Raw genomic sequence first — 27,403 nt, forward strand, 5'->3', positions numbered from 1 at the left:
CACTGAATACTGTGAAATCTTAGTGTTAAGTTTTCAAAAGTTTACTGAGTCAGTCTCTTCCCAAAAGAAACTAGAGAGCAATGGGAGGCTAGAAGAATGGTGGTTTCAGGCCACACTCCCTCCCACCCCATGAAACACAATCAACAAAACCAATAATGGTGTTATAGTATTTATTTCTCTTGTGGAGGTTTTCATTCAGCGCCTTGTATATATTACAAAGTAGGAAAGGTGTGAGCCACAGTAATGGCTTGTGAAAGTGAGAGAGTCACAGATACAGCCAAAGTATCATCCACAACTTGTCATCTGAATCAATTCCCAAATGCTTTGATATCCTCTCTTCTGCCTATCATACCCCTAAGAGTCATTTACTAGGGTGCTCCACTCACATTGGTACCCAGTTTGATCCCTTCCCCTCTTTTTCATCACCACCACTTGTAACTTAACCCTCTCAGTTTCTTGAAATTTGACATAGAGAGGATTTCTAATAGAAAAGAAAGCAGCTTTTTCCTGCGGGAAAGATGATCCCTTGGAATACATTTGCCTTTATCTAAAAGAAGGATAATATATTCTCCACCAGAAAGCAGTAGCAGCAGCAGGACAGAAACAAAACCAACTATTGGCTCTACCTACTTCCTATGATCATGATAGCCCTCTGTACAAAAGAGCTGTAACTTCACTTTTATTAGTGAGCTTCTAGGGATTACACTTCACCAAGATCTTTCCTCCAGACTTTGTTTCATAGTGCATCTCTTCACCTTTATCAGTCACAATGACCTCTGCCCAGAAAGGAACTAGGGACAGCTGAAGACCTTCCTTCTTCAAGAGTACGTGGGACAATAATTACTGACCTGTTCAGCTAAGGGATACCCATGCAAGGTTCTCATTGTTTTCCACATTCTGTTTTCTGAACTGAGGTGGAAGGACTACTGTGGTTAAGATGGGTCTTTCCTATTGGCTTATGTCAGTCTTTCTTTGGATGACTAAGCAAACCCACTTTGCCCTTCATTTGGTCACATGCCCAGAAGCTGTTTTTCCTGAAGTTTTCCCTTCCTCCTCTAATAAGATTAATTCAGTTCTTGCAGAAGATGTAACTAGGGCACTGGCTTCTTGAACATCATCATTGGTTGTGCTAGTGACACCCTCATCTTCCTGGATCTCTTCAGGAGATAATGTTTCCTGTGCATCAAAAAATACAACTGTTTGCTCAGCTTCCTCCTGTGATGCTGTCTTGGTGGGTTCTGAGTCACTCTCCTCAATACTCTTACTCTTCTTTGTTGGGGAAGAGGAGAATCCCAATTTGGGAAATCGGAACCAGCTGGTTTTCTCAGGTTTCTTAGGAGGATCAATGTCTGGCATGGCTTCTGGCTGGGTTTCTATAGGGACTGACTTTGAGACTTCAGTTTTGGGATCTGAACTTGTCTCATCAACAGAAGAAAACCCAATGTTTGGAAGCCAAAATCGGAACAGACCAGAAGACTTCTTAGGTTCAAGTTGGACCTTTTGCTCTTTTTCTTCTTCATCTTGGTCATGGCTATCTTCAGGGGGGAATTCCAGGATTTCTGCAGGTTCTTCATCAGAGTAGTTATCTACATATTGATGGGAAGAATGGACTTCAAATGTAAATGTTTTCAACTTTGGCAAACTGGCACTAGAAGAGATGATTTCATATGGTTCTCCTGTTTCAGGCTGAAGTTCACCCTCCAGTGATAGATCAACTGTATCTACTCCTGATTCATCTTTTCTCAAACTCGCTTCTGAGATGTCCTCTGTCTTGATTGCTGAACTTGTGTAACTGAGGGTTTCTTGTTCCTTGCCTGTCCCATCCAAGTTGCCATGGGTCTCAGGAATCTTCACTTTCAACAGGGAAAACCCATAAGAAGGTGTTTGAATATCAGATGGAGGGATCTCAGAGGCTCTCACTATCTGAGTGGGAAATGTCTCTCGTCTTGGGAGCTCACCGTGTTCACAAGTCACTCGGCTTTCTACAGTGACTTCTTGGCTCTCTATGTGAGCACCCTGAATATGGACCTTGACCTTGGAGATGGGAGAGACTACTGAGGAGAGGGCAAGATCCTTTGGAGGTCTTATTAAGTCAGAGCTAGGCTGAGAAGGAACCTCAGGGACTGCTTTGAGGACTTTGGCACTCCATTCTTCTGGGCTTTCCTTATGAATTGCTATATCAATGTCTGTTTCAGAGCACATTATTTCTCTCACGTTGGGGATGAAAATGTCAGCCTCTGTGTTGGGGGCTTGGAAGGTAAATTTGGGTACTTGTAATTTGGGAAATTTAACAGTCAATACAGAGCCTTCCCAGACTTGGCCTGTTTCAATCACAGAAACTTGAGATGGTATTTCAGTACATGAGGTCTTGAGTTTAACAGGTCCTTCTGTTGGGAAAAGATACATTTCTGACTCAGGTAAACCTGCAATACCCTTTTCTTCTTTGTCAGTGGTTTGTGGCCTAGGCATAGACATATCATGTTTGGGAAGAATTCTCTCAAATGTTTCTCCACTGGGAGCTTCCATTTCACTCGTGGTAAATCCAAGGCTAGCTGTCAGGTGAGGTCTGATGTTTTCTCCAGAGATGAACCTGACTTCAGATGTAGAAATTGTTGAATCCATCATCCCAGTTGGGCACAGTTTTAAGCCTTTGTCATCCATGTTACGTTTCAGCACATCGGCATATGTTTCTGTTTCCAGGGCTACTGTCTCTCTGTCTGTTTTTGGAGATAGCTGGGACACATTTGTCTCTAACTCTGGTATAGAAATATGGATATTGTCACTCTTGGCTTGAGCAACTGAGGAACCAAGTTTGGGTACTTGAACATTTGGAAGGGTAATTTGGTCTTTGTCACTCTCCTTAACACTTGATGGCTCCTGAGTGACTTTACCTAGGGTAGGACCTTCAGGGTCTTGTATTTCCTTCTGACTCACAACAGCAGGAATCACAATTTGGACTACTTCTGCAACCTTCTTATTGTCTTCTTCTGTGGTGGCATCATTAGGTTGGCTGAATTCTCCAGCTTCCTTCTTCAGATCAATCCCTCTCTTGGAGCTCTTGGTTTTGGGAAGCCCAATCTTTGGCATCACAAAATGGGGCTTCTTAAATTTCTCTTTGGGGCCATCTTTTTCAGTGGACACATCAATGTCTATTTCTAGGCATGAAGTCTGAGCTTCTGTATCAGAAATTGCTTGTTCTTTGTCTGAAATGATAGTTATATCACATGGCTTGATACATGGAGCTCCTTTTGGAGTTGCCTCTTTTTTGGGAGACCAACTAAATGAAGGGAGCTTGAACTTGGGCATTTTGAAAAAGCCTTCTATTCCATCTGACTCTGTTCCTTCAGATTTGACTTCTTCTGGCTTCATTGTCTCAAGAACTATGTCTGAATCTGGGAAATCACTTGCTGCTAGCAGCAGGACAGAGCTCTCTTGAGATGACTGGACAGAGCTTGAATGTGTGGATGACATAATTTCAGTCTTGGAGTTAATGGACAGCACCTCAAGGGGTGTCATGTCTGTTGACAATTTGGAAAGTTCTTGAGGAAAAGTTCCCAAAGGCTGGGGGACAGAAACTCCAAATTTTGGTTTGTAAAACTTGTGAAATTTAATGATGCCTGCAGGGGATAAAGGAAGAGTCTGACCTCTTCCATCTCCTGTGCCAGTTAAGATATCAGGTTCCTCTACCGCTGCCTTTGGTTGAGTGGAATGTCCCTCCAAATTAGTGATATTATCAGGCTGATGGAGGGAAGGAACATCATGACATTCTGATATAGGAACTGTGACCTCATACTTTGTAAGGGTGATATCCTCCTTCAATCTGGTTTTGGAAGATTCAGTATGAGGACCACTGATGTTCACCTTAGTAAAACTAAAACCAGGTAGTGTAACCCCAGGGAATTGTATATGCCTTTCAAGTGTATCAGATGAACTTGAGATAGAAATAGCAGAATTGAGATCTCTTTCCAGAGCATTCCCTTCAGAAAGAGGCGCAATTGAGTCAGTATTCTTTAAGGAAATTTTCATATCAGATACATCAAATTGAGGCCCCTGAAAGTCGACTTTAGGCAATTGGATGTGGGATAGTTGAACTTTGGAAACAAATTTATCTGTGTCAATTTCTGAGACAGGGATATCAGAACTAAGAATTTCAGCAGAGGTTCCATCGATTGCCTCAGGAAGAGTTGGAAGGGATGAAACATCAAGGGAGCTAGTGCTGTCTGTTTGAGATGAACCCATACTTCTTGAAATGTTATCATCACCTTTGGAAAAATCAGTACTGGGAAGGCTAACTTTGGACATCTGGAGTTTAATTCTGGTTCCATCAATTTTCAATTCGGGATCTTTCTGGAGTTGAAATTCTTGGAGATAAGGGGAGCTCAACTCAGGACCCCTATTTGTAAAATCAGAAGAGGATTCAGAAAATTCTGAATCCACATGAGTGGAAGGAGAATCAATGGAGGATTTAGAAAGCCTGCGATGAGAGGATCCAAAAGAAGGCATCTTGAATTTTGGCATCTTGAACTTACTGGGCTTTGCCACTACATCCTTGACTCCAAGTTTGATGTCTCCTTCCAATTTAACTCCTTCCATCTCCACTGAAGGCAACTCCACATTCAGGTCGCCAGCCTTCATATCACCTTGGACAGAAGGAAGGGACACATCCACTTCAGCCTTCAACAGGGACACATCTGGTGATGCTGTGCCATCTTTGCTTGGAGCAGAAATGGCAAAGGATGGCATCTTCAATGTTGGCATCTTGAATTTGCTGTCCTTCTCCTCCACATCTTTGTCTCCCAGTTTGATGTCCCCTTCCACCTTGATGCCCTCCACCTCCAGTTCACCTCCAGGACTCTGGAAGTCAACTTTGGTCTTGGGCAGAGACAAGTTTACACTGGGCATGGTGACATCCACTTTGGGGGCTTTGATGTCTGTTATGGGCATTTGGGGGATTTTGATACTGGGTGTGTGGACCTTGGGCAAGTTTCCTTTGAAGTCTGCACTTCCTGCTTCCCCTTTCAGGTCACCAAGATGGACTTCTCCCTGGGGTAATTGAGCTTCAATGTCTACACATTTGATGTTAAACTCCACTGAGGGCAGCCCCATACTCAACTTGCCAGGCTTGATATCGTCCTGGAGAGAAGGAAGGGACACGTCCATTTCAGCCTCGGGCAGGGATACGTCCACTGATTCTGCACCATCTTTGCTGGGAGCAGAAACTCCAAAGGATGGCATCTTGAATTTCATCATCTTGAACTTGCTGTCCTTCCCATCCACACCCTTGTCTCCAAGTTTGATGTCCGCTTCCTCTAACTCTGCTTCAGGACTCTCAATGTCAGTTTTGTTCTTGGGCAGGGACACATCTACACTGGGCATGGGGATGTCCACTTTGGGGCCCTTGATATCTGCTTTGGGCATCTGGGGGATTTTGAGGCTGGGCATGAGAACCTTGGGCATGACTCTTATTAAGCTTGCACTTCCTGCCTTCCCTTTCAGGTCTCCAAGCTGGACTACTCCCTCAGGCAACTGAGCTTCAGTGTTCATACCTTTGAGGTCCACCTCCACTGTGGGCAGATCCACACTTATGTCTCCAGCCTTGACATCACCCTTGAAAGATGGAAGAGTCACATCCACCTCAGGCTTGGGGAAGGATATGTCCACTGATGGCATGCCATCTTTGTTTGGAGTAGAAACTCCAAAGGATGGCATCTTGAATTTTGGCATCTTGAACCTGCTATCCTTCCTCCCTTCTTTTTCTCTCAGTTTGATGTCTCCTTCCACGTTGACATCCTCCATGTCTACTTCAGGGCTGTTGATGTCAACTTTAGTCTTAGGGAGGGATACATCTACAGTGGGCATGGTGAGGTCAATTTTGGGGCTTTTGATATCAATGTTTGGCATTTGGGGCATTTGGATGCTGGACATGTGGACCTTAGGCATGTGTCTTTTGAAGTCTGCACATCCTGCATTCCCTTTCAGTTCTCCGAGCTGGACTTCTCCCTCAGGCAACTGAGCTTCAGTGTCTACACTTTTGACATCCAGCTCAACTGTGGGCAGCTCCACACTCAGGTCTCCAGCCTTGACATCACCCTTGAAAGATGGAAGGGACACATCCACTTCGGCCTTGGGGAAAGTTGCGTCCACTGATGATGTACCATCTTTGCTTGGAGCAGAAACTCCAAAGGATGGCATCTTGAGTTTTGGCATCTTGAATTTGCTGTCCTTTCTCCCTTCTTTTTCTCCCAGTTTGATGTCCCCTTCCACCTTGATGCCCTGCATGTCCAATTCAGGACTCTTGAGGTCACTTTTGGTCTTGGGGTGGGACATGTCTACACTGGGCATGGTAAGATCAACTTTGGGGGTTTTGATATCTACTTTTGGTGTTTGGGGCATTTTGATGCTGGGCATGTGGACCATGGGCAAGTATCCTTTGAAGCCTACACTTCCTGCCTTCCCTTTCAGGTCATCAAACTGGACTTCTCCCTCAGGCAACATAGCTTCTACAATTTTGCCATCTACCTCCACTGGGGGAAGCTTCACAAACAGGTCACCAGCTTTGACATCACCTTGGACAGAAGAAAGGGACACATCCACCTCGGCCTTGGGGAGGGAAACATCCACTGATGCTGCACCATCTTTGCTTGGAGCAGAAACTCCAAAGGATGGCATCTTGAATTTCGGCATCTTAAATTTGCTGTCCTTCCCCACCAACTCCTTGTCTCCTAGTTTGATGTCCCCTGTCACCTTGACACCCTCTACCTCCACTTCAGGGATCTTGATGTCGACTTTGGTCTTGGGCATAGACATGTCTTCACTGGGCTTAATGATGTCCACTTTGGGGGTTGTGCTATCTGCTTTGGACATTTTGGGGATTTTGATTCCGGGCATGTGGACCTTGGACATTTGTCCTTCCTGACTTCCCTCTTTCCTTTTCAAGTCTCCAAGAAGGACTTCACCCTCAGGCAACTGAGCTTCAATGTCTACACCTTTGACATCCGCCTCCACTATGGGCAGCTCCATGCTCATGTCACCAGTCTTAACATTGCCCTGGAGAGAAGGAAGGGACACATCCACCTCAGCCTTGGATAGGGACACATCCACTGTTGTTGTGCCATCTTTGCCTGGACCAGAAACTCCAAAGAATGGCTTCTTGAATTTTGGCATCTTGGACTTGCTGTCCTTCCCCACCACCTCCATGTCTCCCAGTTTGATGTCCCCTTCCACTTTGATACTCTCCACCTCCACTTCTGGGATCTTGATGTCAACTTTGGTCTTGGGCATGGATATGACTTTACTGGGAATGGTTAAATCCACTTCAGGGGCTTTGACGTCAGTTATGGGTATTTGAGGGATTTTGATGCCAGGTATGTGCACCTCGGGAATGTGTCCTTCCTGATCTCCCTCCTTCCCTTTCAGGTCTCCAAGATGGATTTCACCCTCAGGCAATTGAACTTCAATACTTATACCTTTGAAATCCACCTCCACTGAGGGCAGATCTACTTTCAGGTCTCCAGGCTTGACATTACCTTGCAGAGAAGGAAGAGACATATCCACCTCGGCCTTAGGTAGTGATCCCTCCACTGATGCAGAACCATCATGGATTGGAGTGGAAACTGCAAAGGATGGCATCTTGAATTTTGTCATCTTGAACTTGCTGTCCTTCCCGTAAACTTCCTTATCACCCAGTTTGATATCCCCTTCCAGTGTAACACCTTCCACATGCACTTCAGGGCTCTTGATGTCAACTTTGGTCGTTGGCAGGGACACATCTATACTGGGCTTGCTGATGTCCACTTTGAGGCCTTTGAGGTCTACTTTGGGCATTTGGGGCATTTTGATGCTTGGCATGTGGACTTTAGCCAAGTGTCCTTTAAAGCCTGTACTTCCACTCTTCCCTTTCAAGTCTGCAATCTGGACTTCTCCCTCAGGTAACTGAGCTTTGATGTCTATACCTTTGACATCCACCTCCACTGAAGGCAGCTCCATGGTCAGGTCATCAGTCTTGATATCACCCTGGAGAGAAAGAGGTGATACATCCACCTCAGCCTTTGGCAGGGACACATCCACTGATGGTTTGACATCTTTGCTTGGAGCAGAAACTCCAAAGGATGGCATCTTGAATTTTGGCATCTTGAACTTGCTGTCCTTTCCCTCCATGTCCTTGTCTCCCAATTTGATTTCCCCTTCCACCTTCATGCCCTCCACTTCAGGGCTCTTAATGTCACCTTTGGCCTTGATCAGGGACACTTCTCCACTGGGCATGGTGATATCCACTTTGGGGCCTTTGATGTCTGCTTGGGGCATTTGGGGAATTTTGAGGCTGGGCACATCAACCTTGGGAAAGAGTCCTTTAAATCCTGGACTTCCAGCCTTCCCTTCACCAAGCTGGGCTTCTCCCTCAAGCAACTGAGCTTCAATGTCTACACCTTTGTCATCCACCTCCACTGAGGGCAGCGCCATGGTCAGGTTGCCAGTCTTGATATCACCCTGGAGAGAAAGAGGTGATACATCCACCTCAGCCTTTGGCAGGGAAACATCCACTGATGGTTTGACATCTTTGCTTGGAGCAGAAACTCCAAAGGATGGCATCTTGAATTTTGGCATCTTGAACTTGCTGTCCTTTCCCTCCATGTCCTTGTCTCCCAGTTTGATTTCCCCTTCCACCTTCATGCCCTCCACTTCAGGGCTCTTAATGTCACCTTTGGCCTTGATCAGGGACACTTCTCCACTGGGCATGGTGATATCCACTTTGGGGCCTTTGATGTCTGCTTTGGGCATTTGGGGAATTTTGAGGCTGGGCACATCAACCTTGGGAAAGAGTCCTTTAAATCCTGGACTTCCAGCCTTCCCTTCACCAAGCTGGGCTTCTCCCTCAAGCAACTGAGCTTCAATGTCTACACCTTTGTCATCCACCTCCACTGAGGGCAGCTCCATGGTCAGGTCGCCAGTCTTGATATCACCCTGGAGAGAAAGAGGTGATACATCCACCTCAGCCTTTGGCAGGGACACATCCACTGATGGTTTGACATCTTTGCTTGGAGCAGAAACTCCAAAGGATGGCTTCTGGAATTTTGGCATCTTGAACTTGCTGTACTTTCCCTCCTTGTGCATATCTCCCAGGTTGATGTCCACTTCTACCTTCATGCCCTCCACTTCAGGGCTCTCAAAGTCGCCTTTGGTTTTAGGCAGGGACACATCTACACTGGGAATGGTGATATCCACTTTAGGGCCTTTGATGTCTGCTTTGGGTATTTGGGGCATTTTGATGCTGGGCATGCAGACCTTGGGCATTTGTCCTTTGACAACTGTACTTCCAGCCTTCCCTTTCAGGTCTGCAATCTGGACTTCTCCTTCAGGCAACAGACCTTCAATGTCTACACCTTTGACATCTAACTCCACTGAGGGCAGCTCCATGCTCAGGTCACCAACCTTGGCATCACCCTGAAGAGTAGGAGCGGAAACTTCCAGATCAACCTTTGGTAGGGACATTTTCACTGATGGTGTGCTATCTTTTCTTTGAGAGTATACTCCAAAGGATGGCATCTTGAACTTGCTGTCCTTTTCCTCCATGTCCTTGTCTCCCAGTTTGATGTCGCCTTCCACCTTCATGCCCTCAGCTTCAGCGCTCTTAATGTCACTTTTGGCTTTGGTCAGGGACACATCTCCACTTGGCATGGTGATGTCCATTGTGGGGCCTTTTATGTCTGCTTTGGGCATTTGGCGCATTTTGATGCTGGGCACATGGACCTTGGGTGAATGTCCTTTAAAGCTTGGACCTCCAGACATCACTTTCAAGTCCATAATCTCGACTTCTCCCTCAGGCAACTGAGCTACAATATCTAAACCTTTGACATCCACCTCCACTGAGGGCAGCTCAACACTCAGATCACCAGCATTGACATCATCCTGGGGAGTAGGAGGGGACACTTCCAGCTCAGCGTTTGGCAGGGACACATCTACTGATGATTTGACATCTTTGCTCGGAGCAGAAACTCCAAAGGATGGCATCTTGAACTTTGGCATCTTGAACTTACTGTCCTTTACCTCCATGTCCTTGTCTCCCACTTTGATGGCCGCTTCCATGTTGATGCACTCCACTTCAAGGCTCTCGAAGTCGCCTTTGGTTTTAGGCAGGGGCACATCTACACTGGGCATAGTGATGTCCAATTTGGGGCCTTTGATATTTACTTTGGGCACTTGGGGCACTTTGATGCTGGGCATGTGGACCTTTGGCATTTGTTCTTTAACAACTATACTGCCAGTCTTCCCTTTCAGGTCTGCAATCTGGACTTCTCCCTCAGGCAACTGGGCTTCAATGTCTGCACCTTTAACATCCACCTCTATTGAGGGCTGCTCCATACTCAGGTCACGAGTTTTGACATCGCTGTGGAGAGAAAGAGGAGACACTTCCACCTCCACATTCGGCAAGGACACATCTACTGATGGTTTCACAGATTTGCTTGAGGCAGAAACTCCAAAGGATGGCATCTTCATTTTCAGCATCTTGAACTTGCTGTCCTTTCCCTCCATATCCTTGTCTCCCAGATGGATTTCCCCTTCCACCTTCATGCCCTCCACCTTAGGGCTCTCGAAGTCTACTTTGGTTTTATGCAGAGACACATCTGTCCTGGGCATGGTAATGTCCACTTTGGTGCCTTTGATGTCTCCTTGGGGCATTTGAGGCATTTTGATGCTGGGCATGTGGACCTCGGGCATTTCTCCTTTGGCAACTGTACTTCCAGCCTTCCCTTTCAGGTCCACAATCTGGACTTCTCCCTCAGGCAACTGAGCTTCAGTGTCTACACCTTTGACATCCACCTCTACTGAGGACTGCACTACGCTCAGGTCACCAGTTTTGACATCACCCTGGAGTGAAAGAGGAGACACATCCACCTCAACCTTTGGCAAGGACACATCCACTGATGGTTTGACATCTTTGCTTGAGGAAGAAACTCCAAAGGATGGCATCTTGAATTTTGGCATCTTGAACTTGCTGTCCTTTCCCTCCATGTCCTTGTCTCCTGGTTTGATTTCCCCTTCCACCTTCATGCCCTCCAACTTAGGGCCCTCGAAGTCTCCTTTGGTTTTAGGCAGAGAGACATCTGCACTGGGCATTGTAATGTCCACTTTGGTACCTTTGATGTCTGCTTGGGACATTTGAGGCATTTTCATGCTGGCCATATGCACCTTGGGTATTTGTCCTTTGACTACTGTACTTCCAGCCTTCCCTTTCAGGTCTGCAATCTGGACTTCTCCCTCAGGCAACTGAGCTTCAATGTCTACACCTTTGACATCCACCTCTACGCTCAGGTCACCAGTTTTGACATCGCCCTGGAGAGAAAGAGGAGACACATCCACATCCACCTTTGGCAAGGACACATCCACTGATGGTTTGACATCTTTGCTTGAAGCAGAAACTCCAAAGGATGGCATCTTGAATTTTGGCATCTTGAACTTGCTGTCCTTTCCCTCCATATCCTTGTCTCCCAGTTTGATTCCCCTTCCACCTTCATGCCCTCCACCTTAGGGCTCTCGAATTCTCCTTTGGTTTTAGGCAGAGACACATCTACACTGGGCACAGTAATGTCTACTTTCGTGCCTTTGATGTCTGCTTGCGGCATTTGAGGCATTTTGATGCTGGGCATATGGATCTTGGGCATTTCTCCTTTAAAGCCTTGACTTCCAGCCTTCCCTTTCAGGTCTGTGGTCTGGACTTCTCCCTCAGGCAACTGAGCTTCAATGTCTACACCTTTGACATCCACCTCTATTGAGGGCTGCTCCATGCTAAAGTCACCAGTTTTGACATCACTGTGGAGAGAAAGAGGAGACACATCCACCTCCACCTTTGGCAAGGACACATCCACTGATGGTTTGACATCTTTGCTTGAGGCAGAAACTCCAAAGGATGGCATCTTGAATTTTGGCATCTTCATCTTGCTGTCCTTTCCCTCCATATCCTTGTCTCCCAGTTTGATTTCCCCTTCCACTTTCATGCCCTCCACCTTAGGGCTCTTGAAGTCGACTTTGGCTTTAGGCAGAGACACATCTATACTAGGCATGGTAACATCCATTTTGTTGCCTTTGATGTCTCCTTGGGGCATTTGAGGCATTTTGATGCTGGGCATATGCACCTTGGGCATTTGTCCTTTGACTACTGTACCTCCAGCCTTCCCTTTCAGGTCTGCAATCTGGACTTCTCCCTCAGGCAACTGAGCTTCAATGTCTACACCTTTGACATCCACCTCTACTGAGGGCTGCTCCATGCTCAGGTCACCAGTTTTGACATCACCCTGGAGAGAAAGATGAGACACATCCACCTCCACCTTCGGCAAGGACACATCCACTGATGGTTTGACATCTTTGCTTGAGGCAGAAACTCCAAAGGATGGCATCTTGAATTTTGGTGTCTTGAATTTGCTGTCCTTTCCCTCCATATCCTTGTCTCCCGGTTTGATTTCCCCTTCCACCTTCATGCCCTCCACCTTAGGGCTCTTGAAGTCTACTTTGGCTTTAGGCAGAGACACATCTATACTAGGCATGGTAACATCCATTTTGGGGCCTTTGATGTCTCCTTGGGGCATTTGAGGCATTTTGATGCTGGGCATATGCACCTTGGGCATTTGTCCTTTGACTACTTTACCTCCAGCCTTCCCTTTCAGGTCTGCAATCTGGACTTCTCCCTCAAGCAACTGAGTTTCAGTGTCCACACCTTTGACATCCACCTCTACTGAGGGCTGCTCCATGCTCAGGTCACCAGTTTTGACATCACCCTGGAGTGAAGGAGGAGACACATCCACCTCAACCTTCGGGAAGGACACATCCACCTGTACCTTCGGCAAGGACACATCCACTGGTGTTTTGACATCTTTGCTTGAGGCAGAAACTCCAAAGGATGGCATCTTGAATTTTGGCATCTTGAACTTGCTATCCTTTCCCTCCTTGTCCTTGTCTCCTGGTTTGATTTCCCCTTCCACCTTCATGCCCTCCAACTTACGGACCTCGAAGTCTCCTTTGGTTTTAGGCAGAGAGACATCTGCACTGGGCATTGTAATGTCCACTTTGGTACCTTTAATATCTGCTTGGGACATTTGAGGCATTTTCATGCTGGGCATATGCACCTTGGGTATTTGTCCCTTGAATACTGTACTTCCAGCCCTCTCTTTCAGGTCTGCAATCTGGACTTCTCCCTCAGGCAACTGAGCTTCAATGTCTACACCTTTGACATCCACCTTTATGCTCATGTCACCAGTTTTGACATCGCCCTGGAGAGAAAGAGGAGACACATCCACATCCACCCTTGGCAAGGACACATCCACTGATGGTTTGACATCTTTGCTTGAGGCAGAAACTCCAAAGGATGGCATCTTGAATTTTGGCATCTTGAACTTGCTGTCCTTTCCCTCCATATCCTTGTCTCCCAGTTTGATTTCCCCTTCCACCTTCATGCCCTCCACCTTAGGGCTCTCAAATTCAATTTTGGTTACATCTACACTGGGCACGGTAATGTCCACTTTGGTGCCTTTGATGTCTGCTTGGGGCATTTGAGGCATTTTGATGCTGGGCATGTGGACCTTGGGCATTTGTCCTTTGACAACTGTACTTCCAGCCTTCCCCTTTAGGTCTGCAATCTGGACTTCTCCCTCAGGCAACTGAACTTCAGTGTCTACGCTTTTGACATCCACCTCTACTGAGGGCTGCTCCATGCTCAGGTCACCAGTTTTGACATCACCCTGGAGTGAAGGAGGAGACACATCCACCTCGACCTTCGGGAAGGACATATCCACCTCTGCCTTTGGCAAGGACACATCCACTGGTGTTTTGACATCTTTGCTTGAGGCAGAATCTCCAAAGGATGGCATCTTGAATTTTGGCATCTTGAACTTGCTGTCCTTTCCCTCCATATCCTTGTCTCCCAGTCTGATTTCCCCTTCCACCTTCATGCCCTCCACCTTAGGGCCCTCGAATTCTCCTTTGGTTTTAGGCAGAGAGACATCTACACTGGGCATTGTAATGTCCACTTTGGTACCTATGATGTCTGCTTGGGACATGTCAGGCATATTGATGCTGGGCATATGGACCCTGGGTATTTGTCCTTTGACTACTGTACTTCCAGCCTTCCCTTTCAGGTCTTCAATCTGGACTTCTCCCTCAGGCAACTGAGCTTCAATGTCTCCACCTTTGACATCCACCTCTACTGAGGGCTGCTCCATGTTCAGGTCACCAGTTTTGACATCGCCCTGGAGAGAAAGAGGAGACACATCCACCTCAACCTTTGGCAAGGACACATCCACTGATGGTTTGACATCTTTGCTTGAGGCAGAAATTCCAAAGGATGGCATCTTGAATTTTGGCATCTTGATCTTGCTGAACTTTCCCTCCATATCCTTGTCTCCCAGTTTGATTTCCCCTTCCACCTTCATACCCTCCACCTTAGCGCTCTCCAATTCAATTTTGGTTACATCTACACTGGGCACGGTAATGTCCACTTTGGTGCCTTTGATGTCTGCTTGGGGCATTTGAGGCATTTTGATGCTGGGCATGTGGACCTTGGGCATTTGTCCTTTGACAATTGTACTTCCAGCCTTCCCCTTTAGGTCTGCAATCTGGACTTCTCCCTCAGGCAACTTAACTTCAGTGTCTACGTTTTTGACATCCACCTCTACTGAGGGCTGCTCCATGCTCAGGTCACCAGTTTTGACATCACCCTGGAGTGAAGGAGGAGACATATCCACCTCCACCTTCGGCAAGGACACATCCACTGGTGTTTTGACATCTTTGCTTGAGGCAGAAACTCCAAAGGATGGCATCTTGAATTTTGGCATCTTGAACTTGCTGTCCTTTCCCTCCATATCCTTGTCTCCCAGTCTGATTTCCCCTTCCACCTTCATGCCCTCCACCTTAGGGCCCTTGAAGTCTCCTTTGGTTTTAGGCAGAGAGACATCTGCACTGGGCATTGTAATTTCCACTTTGGTACCTTTGATGTCTGCTTGGGACATTTGAGGCATTTTCATGCTGGCCATATACACCTTGGGTATTTGTCCTTTGACTACTGTACTTCCAGCCTTCCCTTTCAGGTCTGCAATCTGGACTTCTCCCTCAGGCAACTGAGCTTCAATGTCTATATCTTTGACATCCACCTCTATGCTCAGATCACCAGTTTTGACATCACCCTGGAGAGAAAGAGGAGACACATCCTCCTCCACCTTTGACAAGGACACATCCACTGATGGTTTGACATCTTTGCTTGAGGGAGAAACTCCAAAAGATGGCATCTTGAATTTTGGCATCTTGATCTTGCTGTCCTTTCCCTCCATTTCCTTGTCTCCCAATTTGATTTCCCCTTCCACCTTCATGCCCTCCACCTTAGGGCTCTCAAATTCAATTTTGGTTACATCTACACTGGGCACGGTAATGTCCACTTTGGTGCCTTTGATGTCTGCTTGGGGCATTTGAGGCATTTTGATGCTGGGCATGTGGACCTTGGGCATTTGTCCTTTGACAACTGTACTTCCAGCCTTCCCCTTTAGGTCTGCAATCTGGACTTCTCCCTCAGGCAACTGAACTTCAGTGTCTATGTTTTTGACATCCACCTCTACTGAGGGCTGCTCCATGCTCAGGTCACCAGTTTTCACATCACCCTGGAGTGAAGGAGGAGACACATCCACCTCCACCTTCGGGAAGGACATATCCACCTCTGCCTTTGGCAAGGACACATCCACTGTTGTTTTGACATCTTTGCTTGAGGCAGAAACTCCAAAGGATGGCATCTTGAATTTTGGCATCTTGAACTTGCTGTCCTTTCCCTCCATATCCTTGTCTCCCAGTCTGATTTCCCCTTCCACCTTCATGCCCTCCACATTAGGGCCCTCAAAGTCTCCTTTGGTTTTAGGCAGAGAGACATCTGCACTGGGAATTGTAATGTCCACTTTGGTACCTTTGATGTCTGCTTGGGACATTTGAGGCATTTTCATGCTGGGCATATGCACCTTGGGTATTTGTCCTTTGACTACTGTACTTTCAGCCTTCCCTTTCAGGTCTGCAATCTGGACTTCTCCCTCAGGCAACTGAGCTTCAATGTCTACACTTTTGACAGCCACCTCTACGCTCAGGTCACCAGTTTTGACATCGCCCTGGAGAGAAAGAGGAGACACATCCACCTCCACCTTTGGCAAGGACACATCCACTGATGGTTTGACATCTTTGCTTGAGGCAGAAACTCCAAAGGATGGCATCTTAAATTTTGGCATCTTGAACTTGCTGTCCTTTCCCTCCATATCCTTGTCTCCCAGTTTGATTTCCCCTTCCACCTTCTTGCCCTCCACCTTAGGGCTCTCCAATTCAATTTTGGTTACATCTACACTGGGCACGGTAATGTCCACTTTGGTGCCTTTGATGTCTGCTTGGGGCATTTGAGGCATTTTGATGCTGGGCATGTGGACCTTGGGCATTTGTCCTTTGACAACTGTACTTTCAGTCTTCCCCTTTAGGTCTGCAATCTGGACTTCTCCCTCAGGCAACTGAATGTCCGTGTCTACGTTTTTGACATCCACCTCTACTGAGGGCTGCTCCATGCTCAGGTCACCAGTTTTGACATCACCCTGGAGTGAAGGAGGAGACACATCCACCTCCACCTTCGGGAAGGACACATCCACTGATGGTTTGACATCTTTGCTTGAGGCAGAAACTCCAAAGGATGGCATCTTGAATTTTGGCATCTTGAACTTGCTGTCCTTTCCCTCCATGTCCTTGTCTCCTGGTTTGATTTCCCCTTCCACCTTCATGCCCTCCAACTTAGGGCCCTCGAAGTCTCCTTTGGTTTTAGGCAGAGAGACATCTGCACTGGGCATTGTAATGTCCACTTTGGTACCTTTGATGTCTGCTTGGGACATTTGAGGCATTTTCATGCTGGCCATATGCACCTTGGGTATTTGTCCTTTGACTACTGTACTTCCAGCCTTCCCTTTCAGGTCTGCAATCTGGACTTCTCCCTCAGGCAACTGAGCTTCAATGTCTACACCTTTGACATCCACCTCTACGCTCAGGTCACCAGTTTTGATATCGCCCTGGAGAGAAAGAGGAGACACATCCACATCCACCTTTGGCAAGGACACATCCACTGATGGTTTGACATCTTTGCTTGAGGCAGAAACTCCAAAGGATGGCATCTTGAATTTTGGCATCTTGAACTTGCTGTCCTTTCCCTCCATATCCTTGTCTCCCAGTTTGATTTCCCCTTCCACCTTCATGCCCTCCACCTTAGGGCTCTCGAATTCAATTTTGGTTACATCTACACTGGGCACGGTAATATCCACTTTGGTGCCTTTGATGTCTGCTTGGGGCATTTGAGGCATTTTGATGCTGGGCATGTGGACCTTGGGCATTTGTCCTTTGACAACTGTACTTCCAGCCTTCCCCTTTAGGTCTGCAATCTGGACTTCTCCCTCAGGCAACTGAATGTCAGTGTCTACGTTTTTGACATCCACCTCTACTGAGGGCTGCTCCATGCTCAGGTCACCAGTTTTGACATCACCCTGGAGTGAAGGAGGAGACACATCCACCTCCACCTTCGGGAAGGACACATCCACTGATGGTTTGACATCTTTGCTTGAGGCAGAAACTCCAAAGGATGGCATCTTGAATTTTGGCATCTTGAACTTGCTGTCCTTTCCCTCCATATCCTTGTCTCCCAGTTTGATTTCCCCTTCCACCTTCATGCCCTCCACCTTAGGGCTCTCGAATTCAATTTTGGTTACATTTACACTGGGCACGGTAATGTCCACTTTGGTGCCTTTGATGTCTGCTTGGGGCATTTGAGGCATTTTGATGCTGGGCATGTGGACCTTGGGCATTTGTCCTTTGACAACTGTACTTCCAGCCTTCCCCTTTAGGTCTGCAATCTGGACTTCTCCCTCAGGCAACTGAACCTCAGTGTCTACGTTTTTGACATCCACCTCTACTGAGGGCTGCTCCATGCTCAGGTCACCAGTTTTGACATCACCCTGGAGTGAAGGAGGAGACACATCCACCTCCACCTTCAGGAAGGACATATCCACCTCTGCCTTTGGCAAGGACACATCCACTGGTGTTTTGACATCTTTGCTTGAGGCAGAAACTCCAAAGGATGGCATCTTGAATTTTGGCATCTTGAACTTGCTGTCCTTTCCCTCCATATCCTTGTCTCCCAGTCTGATTTCCCCTTCCACCTTCATGCCCTCCACATTAGGGCCCTCAAAGTCTCCTTTGGTTTTAGGCAGAGAGACATCTGCACTGGGCATTGTAATGTCCACTTTGGTACCTTTGATGTCTGCTTGGGACATTTGAGGCATTTTCATGTTGGGCATACGCACGTTGGGTATTTGTCCTTTGACTACTGTACTTCCAGCCTTCCCTTTCAGGTCTGCAATCTGGACTTCTCCCTCAGGCAACTGAGCTTCAATGTCTACACCTTTGACATCCACCTCTATGCTCAGTTCACCAGTTTTGACATCACCCTGGAGAGAAAGAGGAGACACATCCTCCTCCACCTTTGGCAAGGACACATCCACTGATGGTTTGACATCTTTGCTTGAGGGAGAAACTCCAAAGGATGGCATCTTGAATTTTGGCATCTTGATCTTGCTGTCCTTTCCCTCCATATCCTTGTCTCCCAGTTTGATTTCCCCTTCCACCTTCTTGCCCTCCACCTTAGGGCTCTCCAATTCAATTTTGGTTACATCTACACTGGGCACGGTAATGTCCACTTTGGTGCCTTTGATGTCTGCTTGGGGCATTTGAGGCATTTTGATGCTGGGCATGTGGACCTTGGGCATTTGTCCTTTGAGAACTGTACTTCCAGCCTTCCCCTTTAGGTCTGCAATCTGGACTTCTCCCTCAGGCAACTGAATGTCAGTGTCTACGTTTTTGACATCCACCTCTACTGAGGGCTGCTCCATGCTCAGGTCACCAGTTTTGACATCACCCTGGAGTGAAGGAGGAGACACATCCACCTCCACCTTCGGGAAGGACACATCCACTGATGGTTTCACATCTTTGCTTGAGGCAGAAACTCCAAAGGATGGCATCTTGAATTTTGGCATCTTGAACTTGCTGTCCTTTCCCTCCATGTCCTTGTCTCCTGGTTTGATTTCCCCTTCCACCTTCATGCCCTCCAACTTAGGGCCCTCGAAGTCTCCTTTGGTTTTAGGCAGAGAGACATCTGCACTGGGCATTGTAATTTCCACTTTGGTACCTTTGATGTCTGCTTGGGACATTTGAGGCATTTTCATGCTGGCCATATGCACCTTGGGTATTTGTCCTTTGACTACTGTACTTCCAGCCTTCCCTTTCAGGTCTGCAATCTGGACTTCTCCCTCAGGCAACTGAGCTTCAATGTCTACACCTTTGACATCCACCTCTATGCTCATGTCACCAGTTTTGACATCGCCCTGGAGAGAAAGAGGAGACACATCCACATCCACCTTTGGCAAGGACACATCCACTGATGGTTTGACATCTTTGCTTGAGGCAGAAACACCAAAGGATGGCATCTTGAATTTTGGCATCTTGAACTTGCTGTCCTTTCCCTCCATATCCTTGTCTCCCAGTTTGATTTCCCCTTCCACCTTCATGCCCTCCACCTTAGGGCTCTCAAATTCAATTTTGGTTACATCTACACTGGGCACGGTAATTTCCACTTTGGTGCCTTTGATGTCTGCTTGGGGCATTTGAGGCATTTTGATGCTGGGCATGTGGACCTTGGGCATTTGTCCTTTGACAATTGTACTTCCAGCCTTCCCGTTTAGGTCTGCAATCTGGACTTCTCCCCCAGGCAACTTAACTTCAGTGTCTACGTTTTTGACATCCACCTCTACTGAGGGCTGCTCCATGCTAAAGTCACCAGTTTTGACATCACCCTGGAGTGAAGGAGGAGACATATCCACCTCCACCTTCGGCAAGGACACATCCACTGGTGTTTTGACATCTTTGCTTGAGGCAGAAACTCCAAAGGATGGCATCTTGAATTTTGGCATCTTGAACTTGCTGTCCTTTCCCTCCATATCCTTGTCTCCCAGTCTGATTTCCTTTTCCGCCTTCATGCCCTCTACCTTAGGGCTCTCGAATTCTACTTTGGTTTTAGGCAGAGACACATCTACACTGGGCACTGTAATGTCCACTTTGGTGCCTTTGATGTCTGCTTGGGACATTTGAGGCATTTTGATGCTGGGCATGTGGACCTTGGGCATTTTTCCTTTGACAACTGTACTTCCAGCATTTCCTTTCACATCTGCAATCTGGAATTCTCCCTTAGGCAACTGAGCTTCAATGTCTACACTTTTGACATCCACCTCTACGGAGGGCAGCTCCATGCTCAGGTCCCCAGTGTTCTCATCGCCCTGGAGAGAAAGAGGAGACACATCCACCTCCACCTTTGGGAAGGACACATCCACTGATGGTTTGACATCTTTGCTTGAGGGAGAAACTCCAAAGGATGGCATCTTGAATTTTGGCATCTTGAACTTGCTGTCCTTTCCCTCCATATCCTTGTCTCCCGATTTGATTTCCTCTTCCACCTTCATGCCCTCCACCTTAGGGTCCTTGAAGTCTCCTTTGGTTTTAGGCAGAGAGACATCTGCACTGGGCATTGTAATGTCCACTTTGGTGCCTTTGATGTCTGCTTCGGACATTTGAGGCATTTTGATGCTGGGCATATGGACCTTGGGCATTTGTCCTTTGACTACTGTACTTCCAGCCTTCCCTTTCAGGTCTCCAATCTGGACTTCTCCTTCAGGCAACTGAGCTTCAATGTCTACACCTTTGACATCCACCTCTACTGAGGGCCGCTCCACACTCAGTTCACAAGTTTTGACATCACTGTGGAGAGAAAGAGGAGACACATCCACCTCCACCTTCGACAAGGACACATCTACTGATGGTTTGACACCTTTGCTCGAGGCAGAAACTCCAAAGGATGGCATCTTGATTTTTGGCATCTTGAACTTGCTGTCTTTTCCCTCCATATCTTTGTCTCCCAGTTTGATTTCCCCTTCTACCTTCATGGCCTCCACCTTAGGGCTCTCGAAGTCTCCTTTGGTTTTAGGCAGAGACACATCTACACTGGGAATGGTAATGTCCACTTTGGAGGCTTTGATTTCTGCTTGGGGCATTTGAGGCATTTTGATGCTGGGCATGTGTACCTTGGTCATTTGTCCTTTAAAGCCTTGACTTCCAGCCTTCCCTTTCAGGTCTGCAATCTGGACTTCTCCCTCAGGCAACTGAGCTTCAATGTCTACACCTTTGACATCAACCTCTACTGAGGGCTGCCCCACACTCAGGTCACCAGTTTTGACATCACCCTGGAGTGAAAGAGGAGACACATCCACCTCCACCTGCGGCAGGGACACGTCCCCCTCCACCTTCGGCAAGGACACATCCACTGATGGTTTGACTTCTTTGCTTGAGGCAGAAACTCCAAAGGATGGCATCTTGAATTTTGGCATCTTGATCTTGCTGTCCTTTCCCTCCATAACCTTGTCTCCCAGTTTGATTTCCCCTTCCACTTTCATGCCCTCCACCTTGGGGCTCTCAAAGTCTACTTTGGTTTTAGGCAGAGACACATCTACACTTGGCATGGTAATGTCCACTTTGGTGACTTTGATATCTGCTTGGGGCATTTGTGGCATTTTGATGCTGGGCATGTGGACCCTGGGCATTTGTCCTTTGACAACTGTACTTCCAGCCTTCCCTTTCAGGTTTGCAATCTGGAGTTCTCCCTCAGGCAACTGAGCTTCAATGTCTACACCTTTGACATCCACCTCTACTGAGGGCTGCTCCATGCTCACATCACCAGTTTTGACATCACCCTGGAGTGAAAGAGGAGTCACATCCATGTCCACCTTTGGCAAGGACACATCCAGTGATGGTTTGACATCTTTGCTTGAGGCAGAAACTCCAAAGGATGGCATCTTGAATTTTGGCATCTTGAACTTGCTGTCCTTTCCCTCCATATCCTTGTCTCCCAGTTTGTTTTCCCCTTCCACCTTCATGCCCTCCACCTTAGGGCCCTCGACATCTCCTTTGGTTTTAGGCAGAGACACATCTACACTGGGCATGGTAATGTCCACTTTGGTGCCTTTGATGTCTGCTTGGGGCATTTGAGGCATTTTGATGCTGGGCATGTGTATCTTGGGCATTTGTCCTTTAAAGCCTTTCCTTCCAGCCTTCCCTTTCAGGTCTTCCATCTGGACTTCTCCCTCAGGCAACTGAGCTTCAATGTCTACACCTTTGACATCCACCTCTACTGAGGGCTGTTCCATGCTCAGGTCACCAGTTTTGACATCGCCCTGGAGTGAAAGAGGAGACACATCCACCTCCACCTTTGGCAAGGACACATCCATTGATGGTTTGATATCTTTGCTTGAGTCAGAAACTCCAAAGGATGGCATCTTGAATTTTGACATCTTGATCTTGCTGTCCTTTCCCTCCATATCCTTGTCTCCCAGTCTGATTTCCCCTTCCACCTTCATGCCCTCCACCTTAGGGCCCTCGAAGTCTCCTTTGGTTTTAGGCAGAGACACATCTACACTGGGCATGGTAATATCCACTTTGGTGCCTTTGATGTCTGCTTGGACCATTTGAGGCATTTTGATGCCGGGCATGTGGACCTTGGCCATTTGTCCTTTGACAACTGTACTTCCAGCCTTCCCTTTCAGGTCTGCAATATCGACTCCTCCCTCAGGCAACTGACCTTCAGTGTCTACTCCTTTGAGATCCACTTCCATGGAGGGCAGCTCCACTCTCAGTTCGCCAGCATTAACATCACCCTGGGGAGAAGAAGGTGACACTTCCAACTCCACCATCTTGAGGGACAAATTCCCTGGTGGTTTGCCATCTTTGCTTGAAGGAGAAACTCCAAAGGATGGCATCTTGAATTTTGGCATCTTGATCTTGCTGTCCTTTCCCTCCACATCCTTTTCTCCCAGTTTGATTTCCCCTTTCACCTTGATGCCCTCTATTTCAGGGCTCTCAACAGTGACTTTGGGTTTAGGCAGGGACACATCTACACTGGGCATGGTGATGTCCACTTTGGGGCCTTTGATTTCTTCCTTGGGCATTTGGGGCATTTTGATGCTGGGCTTGTGGACTTTAGACACATGTCTTTGGAAGTCTGAACTTCCTAACTTCACTTTCTGGTCACCAAGCCGAACTTCTCCCTCAGGCAACTGACCTTCCATGTCCACACCTTTGACATCCACATCCACTCTTGGCAGCTCCATGGTCATTTTGCTAGTTTTGACATCACCTTGGAAAGATGGAAGGGACACATCCACTTCAGTTCTTTGTAGTGACCCATCTATTGATGCTGCCCCATCTTTCCTTGAAGTGTACACTCCAAAGGATGGCATCTTGAATTTTGGCATCTTAAACTTGCTATCCTTCTTCCCTTCTTTTTCTCCCAGTTTGATGTCCCCTTCCCCCTTGATGCTCTCCAAGTCTTCTTCAGGGCTCTTGATGTCATCTGTGGCCTTGGCCAGGGACACATCTAAACTGGGCAAGTTGATGTCCACTGTGCAACCTTTCATTTCTCCTTTGGACCCTTTTATATCATGTTTTATTATTTGTCCTTTGATATCAGCAGTTTCTAACTTTTCTTTCAGCTTGTCAATTTCTCCTTCTTGCTCTGACATTTGCATTTTGATATCTAGTCCTTGTATCGTGAGCTTTTGTTTCTGCAATGTTTCTGTTGTACTCTCAATATTTTCTTTCATTTTCCTATCCATGTTGTAAACACCCTGCATTTTCTCAGCTACATCTCCTTTTGGAATCTTTGTCTTTTCTGATGTAAAGCATATTTCAACCTTTCCCTGACTATCTGGAAGTTTGATAGTTTTTATACTTGGTATCTTAATTGTGTTCAAATCTTTCTGAGCACTCTCCACTCCAGAAACCTCCACATTTCCATCAAAACTTGGAACTTCTTTTTCTGTTGTGGCCAGTTCATGTTCTTTCTCAATACTATATGATGCCTCACTTATCTTGGGCTCTTTCATGTTGGTTTCTATATCCACTGAAGTTCCAGTGTCCTTACCACCTCCCCAGCCAAAACCTGGCATGGAGAATCTTGGAATTTTGAACTTACTTTCTTTGTGATCACCTTCTTTTTCTCTCATTCTTACATCTCCTTCAATATTCATTATTTCTTCTGCTCCAGATTCTTCTCTTTTTAGTTTGATCTTGGACAGAGACACATCTACACTGGGTAGTGTCATGTCCACCTTTGTGCCTTTGATATCTGCTTTAGATACTTGAGGCATTTTGATACTTGGCAACTGAACCTTAGGCCCTTTGATTTCAATATTGTCTTTGTCTTTTTGGTCTTTGGCAGTAAATTTTTCATCTTGTATTTTCATATTGAGATCTATACTCCTCACAGGGATTTCTGCAGATGTGAGTGAAATACTCTGATCTCCACCTTTGTCATCTCTCTTTACTGAAGTATCTGACACTTCTACCTCTCCTTTTGGTAGAGATACTTCTACTGAACTTTTTTTTTCTTTACTTGGAGACCACCCAAATGATGGCATCTTAAATTTTGGCATTTTGAACTTACTGTCCTTCCCTTCCATATCCTTTTCCCCCATTTTGATGTCTCCCTCCATCTTCATTCCCTCTGTTCCTATTCCTGGACCCTGGATCCCAACTTTGGGCTGGGACACATCTGCACTAGGAAGTGGGATATCCACCTTGGTACTGCTAACATCTGCTTTGAGCATTTTCATGCTGGATATCTGTGCCTTCCAGTCTGCCGTCTCTGTGTCTTTATCAATTATATTAGGAATAGTATGATCTGGGTTGGTAGTCTCTATAGAAATCTTTCTGATTGCTCCAGTAACATCTTTCTCAGGTATGGATTCCTTAAGCATCTCCCCCATATTCACTGCGACCTTCCCCAAGGATTGTTCCTTTTCATGCCCAGAGACATTTATTTTAGCCTCAGGTACTTTCCCTTTGGAAAATCCAAACTTGGGTGTTTGCAAAGTTGGTATTTTCACTCTTATCTCTGGAGTTTCATGGCCCTTGCCCAACTCCTGAGGCTCCTGAAGTGTTAACTTGGCAATTCCAATTTCCAAGCCTTGAACACCAAAAGAAGCATCTTCTATTCTTTCTTTTGTTTCTTTTCCAGCCTGTAACCCATGTTTTCTTCCACTCACTGTATCCTTTGTGATGTCTGTCCCATCATCTGTTTTTTTCTTTCTACCTCTCACAGACACATGAGGCCCAGTGAATGATCCAGAGACAGAAACTGGGATCCCCATCACAGCCCCACTCATTGTTTTAGCTTCTGATGTCAATGCTTCCTGTTTCTTCATTCTAGGATCATCTTGGAGCTGTAGGTTTAACCTGTTATCTTCATTTCCCAAGTGCTCTTGGATTCTGGCTATACCCGATTCCAGCCTGCCCAGTTCCATTTCTGGATCTTGTAGATCCAAGGAGATCTTTTGACCATCTTTTGCTGTTTTGGTTTTTACCTCTGTTGTTGTGCCTGCCTTTGATGTCTTGTCATCTATTTCAGGCTTCCGGTGCATCCTAAATCCAATGTTCAGGAACTTCCTCTTTCTCTCACTGCCTTTCTTATCTTTCATATGTGTCTCCTCTTTAGGGAAATGTAATTCAGTATCTGTGCTTGTTGGAGAAAGGTCAGGTGCTCTGCCCTCACAAGCATCTGATGTACTATGTGACCTACGGTGACTCACAACCTTTTTGGTTTTCTTTGCCTGGAATTTGGGCCATGACAACCTCTCTTTCTTTGGCCGCTGGCTTCTCCCTGTTCTGGATTTGACTATTAACTTTTCTTTGTCCTCTTCTTCTTCAAGCATCTTTTCCATAGTTTCCACTGTTCCATCTGTCAGATCTTCACACTAAATGAGAAAAGATTATCCTGTTAACTCATCACCTTAATTTCCTGGATGGACTAGGAATTGGCAGTCTCTTACCTAACACCCCCCAAAAAATTGATGTAAAGATTTACCAACCTCATGACATCATGAGTAATCAGTGAGCTCAAGATTTAGAATCAAAAACCCTGAGTTTAAATTTTGCCTCTGTTGTTTAATACCTGTGGGCACCAACGCCTCTTTGATTTTCTGTAAAATGAGAAAATTGAACTAGATTATCTCTAAGGTTTCTTCTGGATCCAACAAATTCTAAAAGTAACAACTTATTGTATACAATGCTGTAAAGCAGAGGAACATCTGGCTTGCAGATCATTTGTGCCAGTGTTGCCATGGTAACCAAAGGCAGGACTCAAAATTCAATAAATCTAAGAGCATTTTAAGAGTGAATTAATTGATTAAAGCAGGCAAATTATGTAATAAATTTCCAAATGATTCTTGGCAGAAAAAAATTCTCCATCCTTGCCCTAAAGTTTACTAAGAAAAGTGAGCTTCATGGTAGAGCTCATACTTGCTCCCACATGCTAGATCTGACCATCACTTCTCTTTCCTCTCTCTCTCTCTCTCTCTCTCTCTCCAAGTTGACTCAGTGCCCACAATGCAGATTTTCCTGAGGACTTGGATAGGGATGACTGTCATCCATGAAGCTGACCTTCTGATACTACTGAAAATGTCAAAGTCAAAATATAAAATAGGGAAGTATTCCTTCTGCTAAACAAAGAATGATTTTCTACAGGCAAGTAAAAGAAAGATGAATGTATTTTGTCTGATTACAACATTGAGAAGGAATCCTGCCCTTATCTTGTGCTGAGGATTTGGGGGTGGTGGCAAGAAGGGAAAGGAATCTTACACCACTCCCAGAAGCCTAGAAGTTTGCAATAAGTTTGCTTTTTTGAATTACTACAGGGATGAGGAGAAAGGCAAGATTAGTCTCATGCAAAATGAGAGTTCATCATTCTGATTAATGTGGTGTTGAAATCTTTAATGACTAGCCATTTTATCAGACATTATTGAGAGTGTTGACTAACCTACTGCTTCAGCAAGTAAATGTATATGTATTATTATTATTTTTTGGCAAGGCAATAGGGTTAAATGTCTTGCCCAAGGTCATATAGCTGGGTAATTAGAAAGTGTCTGAGATCATTTTTGAACTCAGGTCTTCCTGAATCCAGGGCTGGTGCTCTATCCACTGAGCCAATAGCTGCCCCTGTATTATTTTTTTAAATCAAGTATTTGGAAAACTAAAATAAAGTTTACTAAACCCTTTCTTCTTAACTCTATGAGAGAGGTAATACAAGCATCAATAACCCCCATTTTACATAGCAGAAAACTGAGGCTCAGAGAGATTAAATATCTTAGGATCATAAAGTTTAGAGTTAAAGAGGACATTTGAAATGAGAATAAGGTCCCCTTTCGAGTCTCAAGTAAAGACTCAATGACCACTTGTCAAGTACATTATAATTGGGGCTCCTTGC

The 27,403-nt window shown here is 46.2% G+C and overlaps 1 protein-coding gene across 1 annotated transcript in view; it reads right to left on the reverse strand.

Moving 5' to 3' along the window:
* Nucleotides 1–136: 136 nt before the first annotated feature.
* Nucleotides 137–27,403, reverse strand: part of AHNAK2 (AHNAK nucleoprotein 2) — a 123,013-nt gene continuing 95,746 nt past the window's right edge. Inside the window, 2 exon segments of the mRNA XM_074213242.1 lie at nucleotides 137–11,498; nucleotides 11,501–25,895. Of these exon segments, the coding sequence (XP_074069343.1) occupies nucleotides 1,003–11,498; nucleotides 11,501–25,895 (24,891 nt within the window). The 3' untranslated portion in view covers nucleotides 137–1,002.

Source organism: Macrotis lagotis, chromosome 1, assembly GCF_037893015.1.
Source record: "Macrotis lagotis isolate mMagLag1 chromosome 1, bilby.v1.9.chrom.fasta, whole genome shotgun sequence".
Taxonomy (NCBI): domain Eukaryota; kingdom Metazoa; phylum Chordata; class Mammalia; order Peramelemorphia; family Peramelidae; genus Macrotis; species Macrotis lagotis.